Here is a 15,736-nt window from a genome sequence, read left to right on the forward strand (position 1 = left end):
CAGTCTGTAACACTGTCATTTGTCACTGCAGACAGCCAGAGACTGCTGCTAATGACACGCTGTAGCATCCCTGAATGAAACTGGCAGGAACACACCTTGACTGGGACTCTCTTGCCAAGTAGCATTACACACTAAAGATGTGTTGGTGGAAGCCAAGGAAATGGGGAATTATAACACCTGGTGACATTTGCTAGTGAGGGGAGCCTTTGCTGAAGTTAAACTTAACAGTACCAGCTTGAGAATATAACTGGTATTTTTGCAGAGTGAAAAACTAGGACCCACAAATGCCATTCACTGAAATCAATGGAGGTTAGGGGTTTACTGCTTCTGTGTCTTTGAGCTTTAGTTTACTAGACCTACCTCTTGGAGAGCGTCAGGAGATTTGGTGCTCAATTTGTAGTATATTAAAACAACCCAAATTTCAGAAACCCTAGTTGATGCTTTCAGAAGTTGAGTATACCAGTGTCTCAAGCTGAGAAACTGTAGCCTCAAAAGTTATTTGATTTGCTGAATAACCTTTCATAGATGCACATAGATAATTGTATGTTATACAGACATACACTTCTATTAATAATGAGTGTTTTCCAGGGAGAAGGCATAAATCTGTGTTTATGCCACATCCACTTGGTGCTTGAGCATGTGTCACACAGACCCAAGCAATAGGTTGTGGGGAAACAGTGCTTGCCCTGTCACACTTAATGTCTGTGAAAAGTGATGTGAATGACATCTGGTACTCACAGCACAGTGCCGGTGCTTTTCCTCTTGATCCTGAAGTGTGAGGAGTCATCCACAAACTCCACATCATAGTTGGCCTCGTCGGCGGTAACCCCAGGGGAGTCGATCTTGAGTGGGACTTCAAACCGCTGTCTGTTGGGGTCGTAGAGCTACGGCAAGTCAGGGAGGAGGCAGGTTAGCTCATTCAGTAGTGTGCATTGCTTTGGTTAAATCATTCCCCTCCAATACTCACCCTGAACCGAAGTCTGTCCTTTGTCTGGAACTCCACTTCCAAGATGACTGGGGAGATGTCATTTCCAAAGAGGGACAAGGCCTGGCGCTTGTTCAGTGTTACCCTGTGGCAGAAAAACATGCTGGTGCCCACCACTGCTCTCTGCCTGCAATCACCCTGGTACAGGCTGGGAGGAACGACTCAACTAATCTGTGTCAGCTCTTTAAAAATAAATCATTGACCTAATGAGACAAATAATCTCCGAGGTTAGTTTAGGCTCTCCTTACCATTAATGGATAAAGCAGGTGCTACTGAAGCAAGGAGACCTCATGGTTTCCTGGGACACAGCTCCCAGAGTGGGAGGGACCACCCTGTGCCAGTGGGATGAGTGCAGGACCCCAGCTCTGCGTGGCTTATACACCAGGGAAATATGTCCATTACCCTCCTCATCACAAGCTGAGCATGTGGTAGCGAAGCAGCTTGGGGAAGGTCTCCAGTGAGCTGCCCCTGGGACAGCAGCCATGGTCACCATGCAGTGCCAGCCCCAAAGGAGCTGCGTACACTTACCTCCAGCCTTGGGCTGTCTTTTCCGTGCTCCCACCCAGGGAGTAGCCGTAGGGACTGTCCTCGGGGAAGAAGCACCAGGGAGCATTGGGCACGTCGGTGGCACACCAGGTGCAGCCCCGCGCTTCACAAGCCTCCTGGGAAGCACCTGGCTGGGGGTGGCAGTCGATGCGCTTCTGCACTGCCACAGCCCCGGCACACTGCCCGTCCTGGCCGGAGCCGAGGCACACACCTAGGGCTGGACACAGGGAAAAATCAGCCAGAGCAAAAAAAAAAAAAAAAAAAAAAAAAAAAAAAAAGCAGCAAACTTCTTTAGTTATTCTCTTTTTTTGGTTGTGTTTTTTTCCCCATTTTGGGGCTAATACGCCCAATACTTTTGACTAAGATGATGGCAGAGCAGCGTGCCTACTCGTGACCAAGACAAGAGCAACCAGCTTCTCTTACAAGCCAAGGCAGTGGGTCTGTCTTGTTCAGTGCTTAGACCTGCTGGTGCTCAGCTGAAGCACAGCTTGCTTGAAATACTCATGGAAAGTTAAATAGCAGACTAAATGAAACTGCTGGTGAGGCGTGAGAGCAACACTTCAGGCTAGCTGAACAGGAGGTGTCCTTCAATAAGGACTGAAACTGCTGTTGATATAAAATGCTACATTTTCTGTATACTTATTCTCTCTTATACGCAGAGGTTATCTATATAGATAGATACAAATATGAAAAATCAGCATGCAGCTGTGATATAGGTAAACATAAAAATACTGATTACATATATGTTTGTGCTGGGTTTCATTTCAATATTGTATGACTACATATATGTAGTACTAGTAGTTTGGGTTAATACAGGTATGGTTATGAGTAAAGGGAAGATGTCAGCAGTAAAAGAAAAGGCACAGATTAGTCATTCGCAGAATCATCCTGACAAAAACCTCTTAGTAAGCTGCTAAATCTTTTCCTTTTTGCAGCTGCAGGTCAAGACCTGTGGTTCCCCCTGGAGCAAGCCTCCTGAGAGCAGGGGGACTGCGAGACGGGCTACCTGCTGTGCTGACAGGTACTGTTACCAAATATTCTTAAAGAGAGCAAGCATATTGCAGGCAGCATACTTATTTTGAAGTTAACTTAAGTCATTTTAGTCATTACAGCAATATTCAAAGATTAAATCTACTTGAACAATAATTGCTCTTTTCCATAAAATGACTAATGCCTCTGCTTTCTTTTCTTTTTTTTTTTTTTCTTTTTTTTCCTTTTTTTAATGTGGACTGTTGCGTGCTTGAAAGCTTAAAACATAATTGCTGATGCAGTCTGGTCTTCTTCATTTAAAATAACTTTACAAGCAGATGTGCACAAGCAATGATTATATATACTGGGAAAATCTACAGAATATACTGTAGATTTTCACTAGAAAATGCCATCATGCTGCAGTGCCAAAGCTGATTTCCAAGTAGGAGATGGGAATGCTGAAAAGCAGGAGCTGAGTGCCATCTACATTTGTCTTGTGAGAAAACTCTCATCCCCCCTTTGATGGAGAAGCACCTGATGCTCTCAGGACACACAGCAGAGCTCACTCCCGGCTGCCACAATGCCTTGTATCACCTTCTAGAGGCAGAAATAAATGGGTGAAAACCTGTTAACTTTCACCAGCTGCTGGACAAGCAGGCTTGGCTTCCACCTTTGTTTTCTGGGGTGGACAGTCATTTCCTACAGGGTGGCTGCTTCCTGTCCTGCATTCACCTCCCTGGGATCTGTCCCTTAAGAAAGCCCTAAATTATGATCCTTTTTTTTTCATCCAAAGCATAATAGGAATATGACCATCCCTCTGCAATACCTAAATTATTTCTACTTAGAGCAGAAATCAAGGAGGCTTCATCAGTGGTCTAATGAAACACTGAAGATTCTGGGCTGGGTGGATAAAGCCTTGCCTTTTCCTACTGTGTCCCTGCTGCAGATGTGGGAAAGACAGACAGATTGTAAGTCTCATGGAAATAACTGCCCTGCCTTTGTACTACTACACAGGGAATACTCCTGCTTGTTGAAGGAGATGGAAAGATTTCAAAGGCTTTCTGCAGCCCTTTGGACACAGAGGTCCTTCAATCTGTGGAACCAGAGGCTAAAAAAATGCTGTGCTAAGCACCACCTCTGGGGTAAAAACCAACAGATGGCTTCTGTGTCCAGCAGCTTTGCACTGCTGTGCCTTGCATGTTACAATTAACACCTTGGCAGACAAAGCACAAAATAGAGTAAATCCATCACATTTCATTTAGTTTTAGGGCTTTTTCTAATGGGAGACAAATACAGCATCAGCGTTTTAATTGCTGAAATCAAAGAATATGACTAAAAATTTTACGTAGCATAGGTTCATGGGATAATTTATCAAAACATTTGTATAATAAAATATTTTCAAAATACTTCATAAGAAGGATATTGTGAATGAAAAAGGTAGTTCAAGGGAAAAAAAAAATACACCCCAGCAGTTCCAAATAACTTTTAATTTCCCTCACTCCCCCATCAATATGAAGCTTGAATATTCCAGCAAATTTTGGAAACAAGCACTTGCAGATATGAGCAGCTGAAAAAGGCTGCAAGCTCATTCATCCCTTGTTCCTGGATTTACCTCTGTTATAGTACATATGGGGTAATAGCAAGTGGGAAGATGCAATTTTCCTTCCCTACTTTTAAAAAACATTTTAGTTTTAAAATCTCTGCATAATTTTCACTGCATTTATGGTCCATGTCTGTAAACATACATAGACAATTAAATGCAAATGAGCAGTTGAACAGAGCAACAGCTATGGCTACTTGCTGCTCTTCCACAATAATTTCCATGGGAACAGAAGCTAAAGCAAGGTAACGTGAAAGATATATGTGAAAAAATATCCCCACTGATTTTTAAAAACCTTGACTTCAATTTTGAGAAATTAGATTAGAAAATTCTGCAATAAGGCATAAGCAAGGAATTAAAGTATTAACACACACCTTCTAATTTAATAGTATTAGTCTTTACATTTTGGGTTCATCCATACGTTTCAAAAGCATTTGCTGCAGAGGTTCTCTCTTCCTTTACCTAGCAACATTATAAGATGTTTTCTCCCTTTATTTGACTCTGGACTGAATTAACCTCTGGTACACTGGGTTAAAAAACACTGAAAACAAACAAGCAAAGCACAGGGTAACTTTCAGTGCCTGAATGGTCCCATTGACTCCAGTGTGTCTGTGCTGGTGCCCAAGAGCTGAACGCACTGTTGGGCATGCACAGATATATTTCTAACCAATACCGCCCTTTTGTCTTCCCACAGAGCCACCTCAGATGGAGTTAAAGCCATGCTTGTTCCCTCCTTTTCCATGTAAAATGATCACCTTCCCTAATAGCTCTTCTCTTGTTACCTCATTTATATTTTGCTTTTGAAGCCTATGACAAAACACAAGTGCCATATATTTACCTGCTAGCACAACAGCCCAGAAACACAGGCGCCTGATCCTCTCCATGGTCAAAGGACAATTTCTGCAGGCAGCATGAGGACTTTTATACAAGGCAGGGGCATGATAAACACTTGTTCCGATACGTAATAAGAAACACTGCAAATATTTTCTCAGCATCAGTATCTTATATGAGATTAATTATAACATACGACCTTGCCTGTATTTAAGAAAATACATAAGCAGATTAGATGGGATGTAGACAGTAATTTGTCCAAAAACTTTGCTCAACTTCTGAATTCCAACTTGGAGAGAACATGATTTTCCAATGACTTCTTAGAAAATTAATTTTTCAGAGACAACGTTCACTTTTGTTAAACAAACATCTTCAGACAATCTGAGTCCAGTGCTTACTTTTTTCTGATTTCATATTATCTTTTGTCACATATGTAGTTTTATAGAAAAAGTGAAAATTTTGGAGTAAAACAAACAGTGGAGGAATTCTCCATTAAAACAAGACACTGATACTGTGACCTTTACAAAATGACAATTTTCTTCCAAATACTCGATGCCAAGAACTTTCAGAGTACAGCTGTGTTCTATGGCAAGATCCAGTTTAGGTGGGATGTGTCCTGGAGGGAAAAAAAAATCTTTCTATAGAAACAATATCTAAGTTATACGGGTGCCTATCAGGAGACAGCTTCATAAAACAAAATGTCTGTGCTCTCAAGCATCACCTGAGAGAAGCATCTGCAATTCAGAGCGCTGCCACAACAGCCTCACCACATGGTCCCTTAGAGCAGAGCAGCCTGACAGCAGGTAGTCGTTTCCTAGGTTTGTAAGAAGAGCTTTTGTCCTGCGGTTGCAAACATTCATACAACTCTTACACAGGCACACACACTGAAAAACCTGCAGCTACCCAGGGTTCCCAGATGTCAGCCATGAGTGTTCAGCTCCAAAACCAGGGGTCACCAAGCTGCTGACGTCATTTGTGCAGCTTGGACTGGTGGGTGGCCTTTACCCACTGGGCCAGGTGGGACCCAGCCTTCCACGTCAGTCTCGCATGTAGATCCACTCTCCACTGGGAGTTTTGCTCCAAGTGTGATAAGGTCCCAGATCTTTTGTGTGTACATCCCTTGAGTAGTCAAAAAGTATGATAAACACTAATTGGTATTGCTGCTGTTTATTTTAACTAACCTATACATTGTTTCTTAACAGTATGTATCATTACTTGTTTCTGCCAAAACTTGGACTAAATCAGAAATCGCAAGCAGTATGCATTTTCATCTCTTTTCAAGCTGAGCTGAGAAGGAAGTAATTCCTCTAAAATCAGCAAGAGGCATCAGAACTTTTCTTTGTTTGACAGACCATATGTAATAAGGTAAGAACTGTCATCTCTTAGGAACAGGAGCCATCTGCTTCATTTTAAGTCAGCACTGTACTTAGTATGAGGGAATCCTGTTAGGGTTTCTAAACACTATTAAAACACAAATAATGGCTATCAAGAACACAGATGTGGGATACCAGAACAACTTGCGGGCTATATTATTCAGCAAGCTATTCTACTGCATTGTGCAAAATTGTGCATTTTATATTTGGGGCCTTTGCAAGGGAAGTGAATTTTTTATAAGGAAGTATGATGAAAAAGGCAAAGAGAAGCAGTTCACATTCACATCTTTATTTAGGTGTTACCTACACAAGCTACAATTTACAGACTGATACTTTCTGGAAAAAAAAACCCACACAACCAAAAAAACCTCAATATCCCAAACACTGAATCTACATAAATTTTTAAAGTTTGCAGAATTTACAAATTAATATTCAGAGCAGTTGGGTAAATTATACATCCTCCCTCAATATCCACACTCTGAGAGCTTTAAAAGTCATACAGGCACAAGATAAGATATTGTCTTTGTACAACCATCTATTTACATAGCTTTTTCCAATACACGTGGTTCAGTTCTCAAAGTAACTGCCAAGGTTTGCAAAACAGTGTATTTAAAATACATTTAGCAGCATATAAAATTAGATAAAAAGGAAAGACATTTTGCTTTAAAAAAGAAAATGTGAGATGATAGAAACAGATCCATAAGAAAAATAGATTAAGATATATTTCCGTCATGACATTAAGAACACCTAGTCATTACAGAATATAGGCAAAACACTAATAAAACATACCAATTTAGGAGCTTTTGAGTTCTAGTCCTGAGCACAGAGTATACACAGCTGCACGACTTTGGTCAACAAGGATTATATGCTAAAATTAACACAAATCATATGGCATCCACTGTTAGCATGATAGGGCTGTGTCAGATATATGTGTCATTAACAGCTTCTTCCTATCTTTTATTCACTCCACTTTCCTAACAACAGTGTAAGGTGACCTTTAGAATTTTGGAACAGCCTGTCATAATCAAAGGCTTGTTACTGGGACATCATCATTACCCTGCTACCCTAAAATGCAAAACAGCTGATCATACTTGTCAGTGAAATATAGCAGAGCACTTCTGTTATATGTTTCAGGTTATAATTTTGAGATGGTCAATAGAGAAGACTGATTTCCAGTTAATTTAAACTGCAAGTGTTACATATGCACACAAATTCAGCCATAATACATAAACATATATACGTGACCATTGAGACACAAGCATGTTACCAAGAGGTTATTTTTTTCTTAAATACAGTACATATTTTAAGGACAGCAGGTCTAGTAGAAGAGTTCACTCTTATTTGCCAGTTCATTCCAGTCATCAGTGTTTATCTAATAAGCGTGCAGCAAACTGCATAGAGTGCACCTCAAATTCATCAATATATTCCTTTATCCCCCTCATTTCAGTTACTGGCAAGATCTTCACTTGCATCTCCTGTATCTGAGATATGTCCATCTATTACATTTCGAGCTTTCCAGATCCTCACAGTCCGGTCACTGAAAAACAAAACAAAGCAGTATTAGAGCTGGGTAATTAAATTGGGGTGGGGGGCAGTGGACTGTGAGGGGACAGCTGGGGAAGCTTTCTTAAAAGTTCAGTTGTCTTATTCAGAAAGGCATTGCTGGCAAAATAAGATTTCCTTAATGGATATGCAAGGGCCACCTCCAGGCGACTTTGTAATCTAAGATGTATAACATTTAAGTTTCCCTAACCTTACCACGGCACTGGCTACTACCTTTAACCATCTAGGCAAGTACAAAGATTATATGTCTAAACAAAGTAAAATCCTACTCTGCTATTACTTAATTTTTTGAAATACAACTAATGGTAATAGGCTTAAGTAGACTGACATTAGAGAAGAGCTTCCATCATGGAACTATCTGCAACTCAGCAGACCACAGGCAGTGTACTACAGAATTAGAGATACAGACTCAATAGGACAAGACTACTTCAAGTGTGAAAAGTTTAAACAGGTTAAATCAAAGAGGGCCTGAAACATCCTCTATTTGTATGAGAAGTGTCAGTCTATAACAAGAAAATGTAAAAAAAGCACAGAACCACAAGACTATAGAAAATCCTAACACTACACTTCCTGCCCCCCCCCAACAAACAAACGAGGCAAAACAAACCAAAACCATTTGCCTGGTGCTGGAAAGCATGTAACAGTGAGCTGGTGTTCAGAAGCCCAGGAGACACAAGCTATAATTCTGTACTTTTGGCAGCAATTACTATTTACACAATTTTAAAGTATGTGTAAGTAAAGTATCATGTGGAATGTGTTATAAAACTCTATTATCATAATTAAAAAGTAAAATAAAGATTTTGCCTTGTTAAATAGAAACTTATCCTGTGCAAGAGAAGTTATAATTTCTCATAAATACTGAGTTATGCAACTAGAAAACACTTGATTCATGTATTTCTTATAACCCCCTCAAAAAAAGCCAGGAGGCAGTAGTTAGGATAGACTTTATCACAGCACAGAGGATTTCTGACTTGAGCCTTCACTTCACTGTAAATTGTCAGGAATACCCTAAGTTCTGTAGACCTTCACCACAATGTTACAAGTGCCAAAAGGCTGGGATTTTCTTTCACTAGTAATAAAGAATATATTTCAGATGCATGTATGTTCTAAACTTATTAATGATCTTTAGGCAAATAGAGACATAAGCTTTGATGTCTCTACCCTTATCTATTAATGCTTATACATAGGAATTGGCCACCAAATACGGAAACTAGGCAACTTTGAAATCCTGCTTTGTTCAGAAAACCAGAAGTGTCCATGATTGGCACTAGAAGATAACGCGACAGCTTTAACAGCTTTTGTGCTCAGACTGTGCCACTAATCAGGCTCTGCTGCAGTCTCCTGCACTTTCCCCAGAATGAGGCATTTTTCTTGGTCAAGTTGCCTGAGGTTTCAGGCTCACTTTTACTGAGGATGCAAATACTCAAACCAAGGTGTTCAAAGGACAGTAGGATGGCTCGCAAAGCTTCTGTTATGCACCAGCACTTAAAAACAAACAAAAAACCCCACCACCACCAAAAAACAATGGCTTTTAGAAAAATTCCCACAGGTCAGGAATCAATCCTAGCAGCCCAGATGTAGACACAAGATGGTAAAGTTCTCAACTACTGCCAAATTTTCCCTGCAATCCTATAGATTAGTAGCCTCCAAACGTTTTTCATGCACCCCACTACTGAAATATTTTTGAGCACCTAACCCCTATGTGTATTTATTAATCTATAAATTATATATACATGTACTACTGAAGTTCTAATATTTTCTTCCTGCACCCCAATGGATCATGTTGTGCATCCCCTGGGCTACATGCACCCCACTTTGCAGACTACTGCAGTAGATTATTAGCATTTAGGGGTATGGACTATGTCTCCCCATGCTTGCTATGAAGTGGCTTACACAACTGAAGATGTCCTAAATACATTTACATGGACAGAATTCTAGCAGAAACTCTGGAAAAGAACAATTCATGGAGAAGAAAAACTCACTCTGCTGCTGTGAATATGTGGCTGGAGTTGGTGCAGATTGCATTTATAGGGCTGTCATGTCCCTTCATCTCTGCAATGGGTGCAAAGGTATCCACGTTCCAGAGCCTGAGGGTGCCTCCTCTGCAGCCACTGAGCAGAACTGGAGCGCCAGGTACCAGGCCAAGAGCACACACCCAGTCTTTATGAGCATTAGGAACTTGCTGAAAAAGAGAAAGCAGGCAAGTCTTACAGGGCTGCAAAAACTTCTAGAGGAACAAGTGCAGAAATGGAAAAATCCCAGATTCTAAGACTGATATATAATACTAGGTATATCCTAGCCCGATGGCTTTTCCTTCTTTAAGCAAGGAGGGTGCTATGTTCCATGACACTACTTCTATAACACTAGTTTGCTTGTCTTTGTGAAATAGTAGTGCAAAACAAGGTGAAAATTTAATATGCACAACTGACTGACATGGAACAGAAATTGAATTAGGATCATGCTAAATCTGCTATGTTCAAATGCATATTTGAACCTATGGTCTCTGTATATGTTTCAAGTCTGTCTGTAAAACAGTTATAAAACACATAAAATGAAAATCCAAAATGATGCTCAAAAATACACTAGGGAGATGGAAACTGTTTCTATATTTGCCTTCCTCCTTTCTTCTTTTCCCATTACACATTATAAATTGATTTTGTGATGTAGCACTTAACAAAAATACATTAATTCTTTATTGAGGAAAACCACTAGCATTTTACTGCTAATTCAGAAAGGAAAATGCTGCACAGACCAGCTGAGAACAACATCCATTTGGTACCACCACTGGGGAAATAATAGCCCAAGCTTGCTGTCTTTTAAGGTGGCCAAGAGTGCCTCTTCTCCGGTTCAGTAGGTAGGAACTGATTTTCTTTGCTGCCTTTCTCATATTATTGAGTACATTCAGCTTTGTTGGATCATCTTGGTGTTTGATCTACAATATACACTGCTGTCACAACGCTGGTGGTCTGGTCCTGCAGCACATCGTGAAACTGGGAGAGGGAGTGGTTCTATAAATCTTAATTTTGTCACAGCAGTGTTTTGTGGCTTGGGGTGTATAACACCAAGTGAAGTAGATAATCTCCAAATTCTGTTGAATAGCATGTTTGTTAACTGATTTTCATCAATTATAGAGGATCAGACTTGTTTAACACATGTATGCCAAACCAGGACCTCTGTTGAAATTTATGCTTTAAAGCAGCTCAGCTCTGTTTCAGGTTTGTTTGTTGGTTGGGTTTTTTTCCTTCATCTAAACAGTCAAGTGTGCACACCAAAAGAAAGGTGCAACAACAGAAATTCTGACTGGATATGAGCTAGGGCAAATTCATACAAGAGTAGTTTGAGGAGTGCAATGGGTCACTCAGAGCAGGTGTTCAATCTGTGACCTTGGAGATTTTGAAAACTCAGCCAGGCAAGGCCTTGAGTAACCAGACCTAAATACAGAGTTGGCCTTGCTTGGACCAGCAAGCCAGCTTTGTACTGTGTGACTGCCAGTAGGCCCTTTTACCCTTAATTACCCCATGATTAGCAAAAGTAACAGCACTTTTCTTCATTCCCTAAAAAAACAGTGAATAAAAATTACTTATATTGTCTTGTCAAATGCTTTTGTCTCATCTCCTTGAAAAACACACATTTTATAGAAATAAAAGGAAAGAAGGAAGCATGAGGTCATTTTTATTAAGTTCTACCTGTAAAACCAAAAACCAAACAGGGGAACATGAAGTATAGAAATTATGAAATGCACATATACCAAAAGGAAAATAACAACAGGAATACAACTGGTCCACTGTTACATACTACTTCACCCCTGCCCCCATATTCTTTCTGATGTTAAAATAATTGCAACAGCAAAAATGTATATTGCATAATATTTTAATGAGCCTAAAATGCAAGAGTGAGGATGGTTCTTACAACTTTAATAAAGTCATTGTCAGAATACAAGATCTTTCTTGCTCCTGTGGTCCTCCTGTTTTTGCTAACAAGCTGCTTAGTACATCTCCCTAGACAGGCATATATGAGGGTAGATGTCCCAATATGGCCAATTGAAGATTTTCTGTAAGAAACTGAATTTCTGATTTCTTATTTTAACTCTGAAGTCTTAGTAGTATCCTGAAAAAGAACTGGCACACAACTGGACAATTTTGAAAGAAGGTCAAGAAAGTTTCTATATTTGTGGAATACTAAGTATGCCCAGGTAGAAATTGTCTTGTTAAGGTGACCAGTCCATTATTCTCTGATGTCCCAAAACTTTAATATTCTATTTGTTTCCTTGATATCAGTCTGCACATTAAATGCACGTAAAAGACATTCCCCTCCTCCCTCCAAAAATTATTAAAAGATTGGTATCTAACCAAACCTTTGCAAAAACAACAGTATCTTCCCTGCATTTGTTTTTCTGACTTCTATTTCTCACACAGAGATACAATTATTTAAGTTGAGACTGTCTCAATAACCTCTCATAAGACCCCACAGACCAGATTGGCTTATAGCAAGCAGTCAAAAATCAAAGTTCTCCATGTAAAACAAATTACAATGAAATTCAAAGTTTCCCTGGATTTGAGGTCCTTTATGGGTATCATCTCTCCTTCCATCCTTTATGTTCTAACAGCAAACAGTTTATTACGTGTGTGTTGTATACGTTACATAACGTATGCATTGTATAACAAGATGAATGGAGATCTAAGGAGCAAGCTTTTTAGAAAAAAGACTGGGTGGAGTGAGGTAGGTTGTAAACCCTCTTCACAAGAAAATATTCTGTAGTGATCTAAAGCACTGTTTGTCATTAGAGTTTCCAGTCCAAAATTTACCAACCTTATCAAGTGCTGCCCTCATTCCAAAGGAAAAAACCAAACCAAACCAAACCAAAACAAACCCCACATACTCAGAGCTAAGAGGGATAACCACCAGAATTTCTGAGACTACATATACTGAAAAGAAAAGCAACTGCATTCCTACTGTACATTAGATCAAGTACGTTATCGTTTTCATTCTTAGTCTGTGCTCTGTGCTTTCCCTATTAAAAACATCAGTATCTGAATAGTCATTGTATGAGACTGAACACTTACACAGCCTGAAAACAGTTCTACAGCATGACTGTCACATCAGCCATGTGATTATTTTCCATTACCTGAAGAAGGTCTTTTTGAGCCAAATCCCATTTCTTAATTCCATTATCTCTGGATCCACTAAAAAGGTTGTCTCCCATAATAGCAAGTGCTTCAATGCCATCATAATGAGGAGGTTCAAAATTGTGGGTAGGAGTTACACTTCCAAGAGCCCCTTCAGTCACATCGAACAACTAAAATAAATAAATAAATAATCAAATATGTTAAGCACAATTATCTGCCATCTAACCAGCCTGGAAGACACAAGGCAAATAACTTCAGGGAAAAAACTTGGAAAGTCTTATTACAGGCTACTGTATCATGATGTATAGTTGACAGAATTAATACCTACTGGAACCATCCTTTCTCCTCTTCTACCTCTTGTGCTGACTTCAGAGAAGACTGCAGAATGAAGTGCTACTACTTAGTTATGAAATACACAATATCTTCACAAGGAAGAGCCTATATATATATACACCATGTGGTGGGCTAGAGAAATAAAGCTCATGAATGAGCATGGGAAACATGACTCACACTGGGAGAATTTAGCAACTTGGTGTAGTGGAAGGTTTCTCTGCCCATGACAGAGGGGCTGGAACTAGATGATCTTTAAGGTCCCTTCCAACCCAAACCTTTCTATGATGATTCTATGAGAATTGCACAGGCAGCTGCAGGAAGAGACATTAATATATTTTTCTGGACAAAGGGTTTGGCAAGGCTTACATATACATTATATGCTGATGCTTTCCATAGAGTAGACACATCTCCCTCCTATGGCTGTTCTCTAAGAATGGGGTTTTAAAACTGATTCTTTAAGTGAGGCCATTTTAACAATTTAAGGCATAATAAATCCCATCAGGTCTTTGTCTTAAGTCACCCAGACTCACCCAGTCAGACTGGGCTGAGGAGGAACATATGAGATGAAACTTTTTAAACTACTACCTCTGTTTCACAAGCAAATGTCAGACTTTATCCTCTATAATTTGCTCTTCATTGACCTTTTAAAATGAATAAGCTTAGCAGTAAAAAAGGGAGAGCTTGGCAGTGTAAAAGAATACCTTAAGTGACTTAAAGGTATTTTGAAAGTTACTGCATTCAATTAACATGCATGAGTTCCAGCTGTAACAAAAAAGTTCAAGGATACACCAGAAAAATTGGGCACTTGGACAGAGGTGATTAATATTCCTGGCTCAGTATACAAGAGAGTAGTTTCCTGTGACAGGGGAAAGCAGTACCTGTGACCAGACCTACTACCCACAGTGGACTTCCCATGTGCAGAAGCACTGAGAATTCCCAAACTGCCACACTGACCGTGGACATACAGAACATTTGCACTATCCTAAGCGGCTTGACAATTCTGGAGGCATTCACCTTTGCAGAACAGCCACTACTCTGCAGCACACGTACATGGCCAAAATACTCCTGGATATTCTAGTGGTGTAAGTCAAGAAGCAGATGGCCTCATAAAGATTTACATAGCCTGTCCACAGCAAGGGAGCACACAGCAATGGCAGATGAACTTTTCTGACTGTTGACAGCTATGTTTTTCCAAATGCCCTTCTACATCCTTGCTTGTCACGAGATGGTAGGATGACAAACTTGCATTACATGATCACATCCTGTTGTCCCCACTGAGATTCTGCACTCATGACTGTGCCAGGATGGTAGCTCCTAACTAACCCAATATTCTGAACCATGCAGAGAAGTAATTATTAGAGTGCCTCTCTCTGTGACCTTGCTGCCTTAAGAATCCTCTGATCTCTATCTATAGGGATTGCTGATAGAATTCAAATCCACAGGCCAAACCATCAAGCTATGCACCCACCTCCCAAGCTGTCTTCTGAGGCTGGTCCAGTGCACAGCCAAGCATCTAAGAATTGCAGGGTAAAAAGAAGAAAGCCTAGCTCAACAAGAAAGCTCACTTGGGTTCTGGGTCCTGCTCCACTCCTAGATGTATTTATACACTTTTTCCAGTGTGTGAGAAGGCCAGAATGAAGGGTACACCCTCATAACAAGCTAGTGTACCTTGCTCATTCTCTTTGGTCTCATGAATCACATGTTCTTTGCAGCATGTGAGGGCCAGCTTTATGGGGAAGATGACATATAGTTCATATAATCTGGTGGTTTAGGCACAGTCCTGAAAAATGGGAGGTTTGCCAAGAAAAAGAAAAGGGAAAAAAACAGAACCCCCCTTCCCAATAAAGATTCCCTATCCTCGAGTGAATTCAATCACAATGCCAAGAAGTGAACACAACTCAGAGCAACCTGTGTGCTAATGAATACACCAAATAGGCTGGGCACCTTGGCTGAGATGTGCTGACCTCTCTCCTTCCCACTTCAGAACTCAGGTAGCACTTAAGCAAGGACCTGGGCTAGACCCTAGACTCTCTTCTGTGGGGAGAACACAGCGTGTCTCTGCTGAAGCAATTAGGTCTACACTCCAAAACAGAGGCACTGACTTAAGATACTCTCAAGAGCTAAATGTTACTTAAGGTAGGTGTTATGAATACTTCTCCAAGACTTCATATGCCTAATGTCCACCTTAGTGGAGATTAAGAAAAAGTTTAATTACATACAACCATCCGTGTTCCATCATGAAATAAAAATAGCACTGTAGCAATAAGCATTTATTAAGACTGAACAATATTCATGATCTGTAACTGATTAAATAATTTCCAACTTTGCTATCACATTTCAGATATGGAGATGTGAGTCACTTCTGCTGAAGCCTGAATCCTATGCTGAGGTAAAGAGTTAAAATAAAGAA

The 15,736-nt window shown here is 40.1% G+C and overlaps 2 protein-coding genes across 11 annotated transcripts in view; both read right to left on the reverse strand.

The window, feature by feature from the left end:
- Positions 1-4,984, reverse strand: part of LOC113491238 (sucrase-isomaltase, intestinal-like) — a 46,299-nt gene extending 41,315 nt beyond the window's left edge. Inside the window, exons 1-4 of the mRNA XM_026868002.1 lie at positions 4,939-4,984; positions 1,514-1,748; positions 968-1,070; positions 739-884 (exon numbers count right to left, since the gene is read on the reverse strand). Coding sequence (XP_026723803.1) covers positions 739-884; positions 968-1,070; positions 1,514-1,748; positions 4,939-4,984 — 530 coding nt within the window. The remainder of the gene's footprint in view (positions 1-738; positions 885-967; positions 1,071-1,513; positions 1,749-4,938) is intronic.
- Positions 4,985-6,573: 1,589 nt separating this feature from the next.
- Positions 6,574-15,736, reverse strand: part of KIF21A (kinesin family member 21A) — an 82,921-nt gene continuing 73,758 nt past the window's right edge. For all 10 annotated transcript variants that reach the window (XM_026868541.1, XM_026868545.1, XM_026868544.1 and 7 more), the window contains 3 exons: positions 12,993-13,163; positions 9,850-10,049; positions 6,574-7,841 (listed from right to left, as the gene is read on the reverse strand). In XM_026868541.1, coding sequence (XP_026724342.1) covers positions 7,748-7,841; positions 9,850-10,049; positions 12,993-13,163 — 465 coding nt within the window. In that variant the 3' untranslated portion in view covers positions 6,574-7,747. The remainder of the gene's footprint in view (positions 7,842-9,849; positions 10,050-12,992; positions 13,164-15,736) is intronic.

Source organism: Athene cunicularia (assembly GCF_003259725.1).
Source record: "Athene cunicularia isolate RWA chromosome 1 unlocalized genomic scaffold, athCun1 chr1_part2, whole genome shotgun sequence".
Lineage (NCBI taxonomy): Eukaryota > Metazoa > Chordata > Aves > Strigiformes > Strigidae > Athene > Athene cunicularia.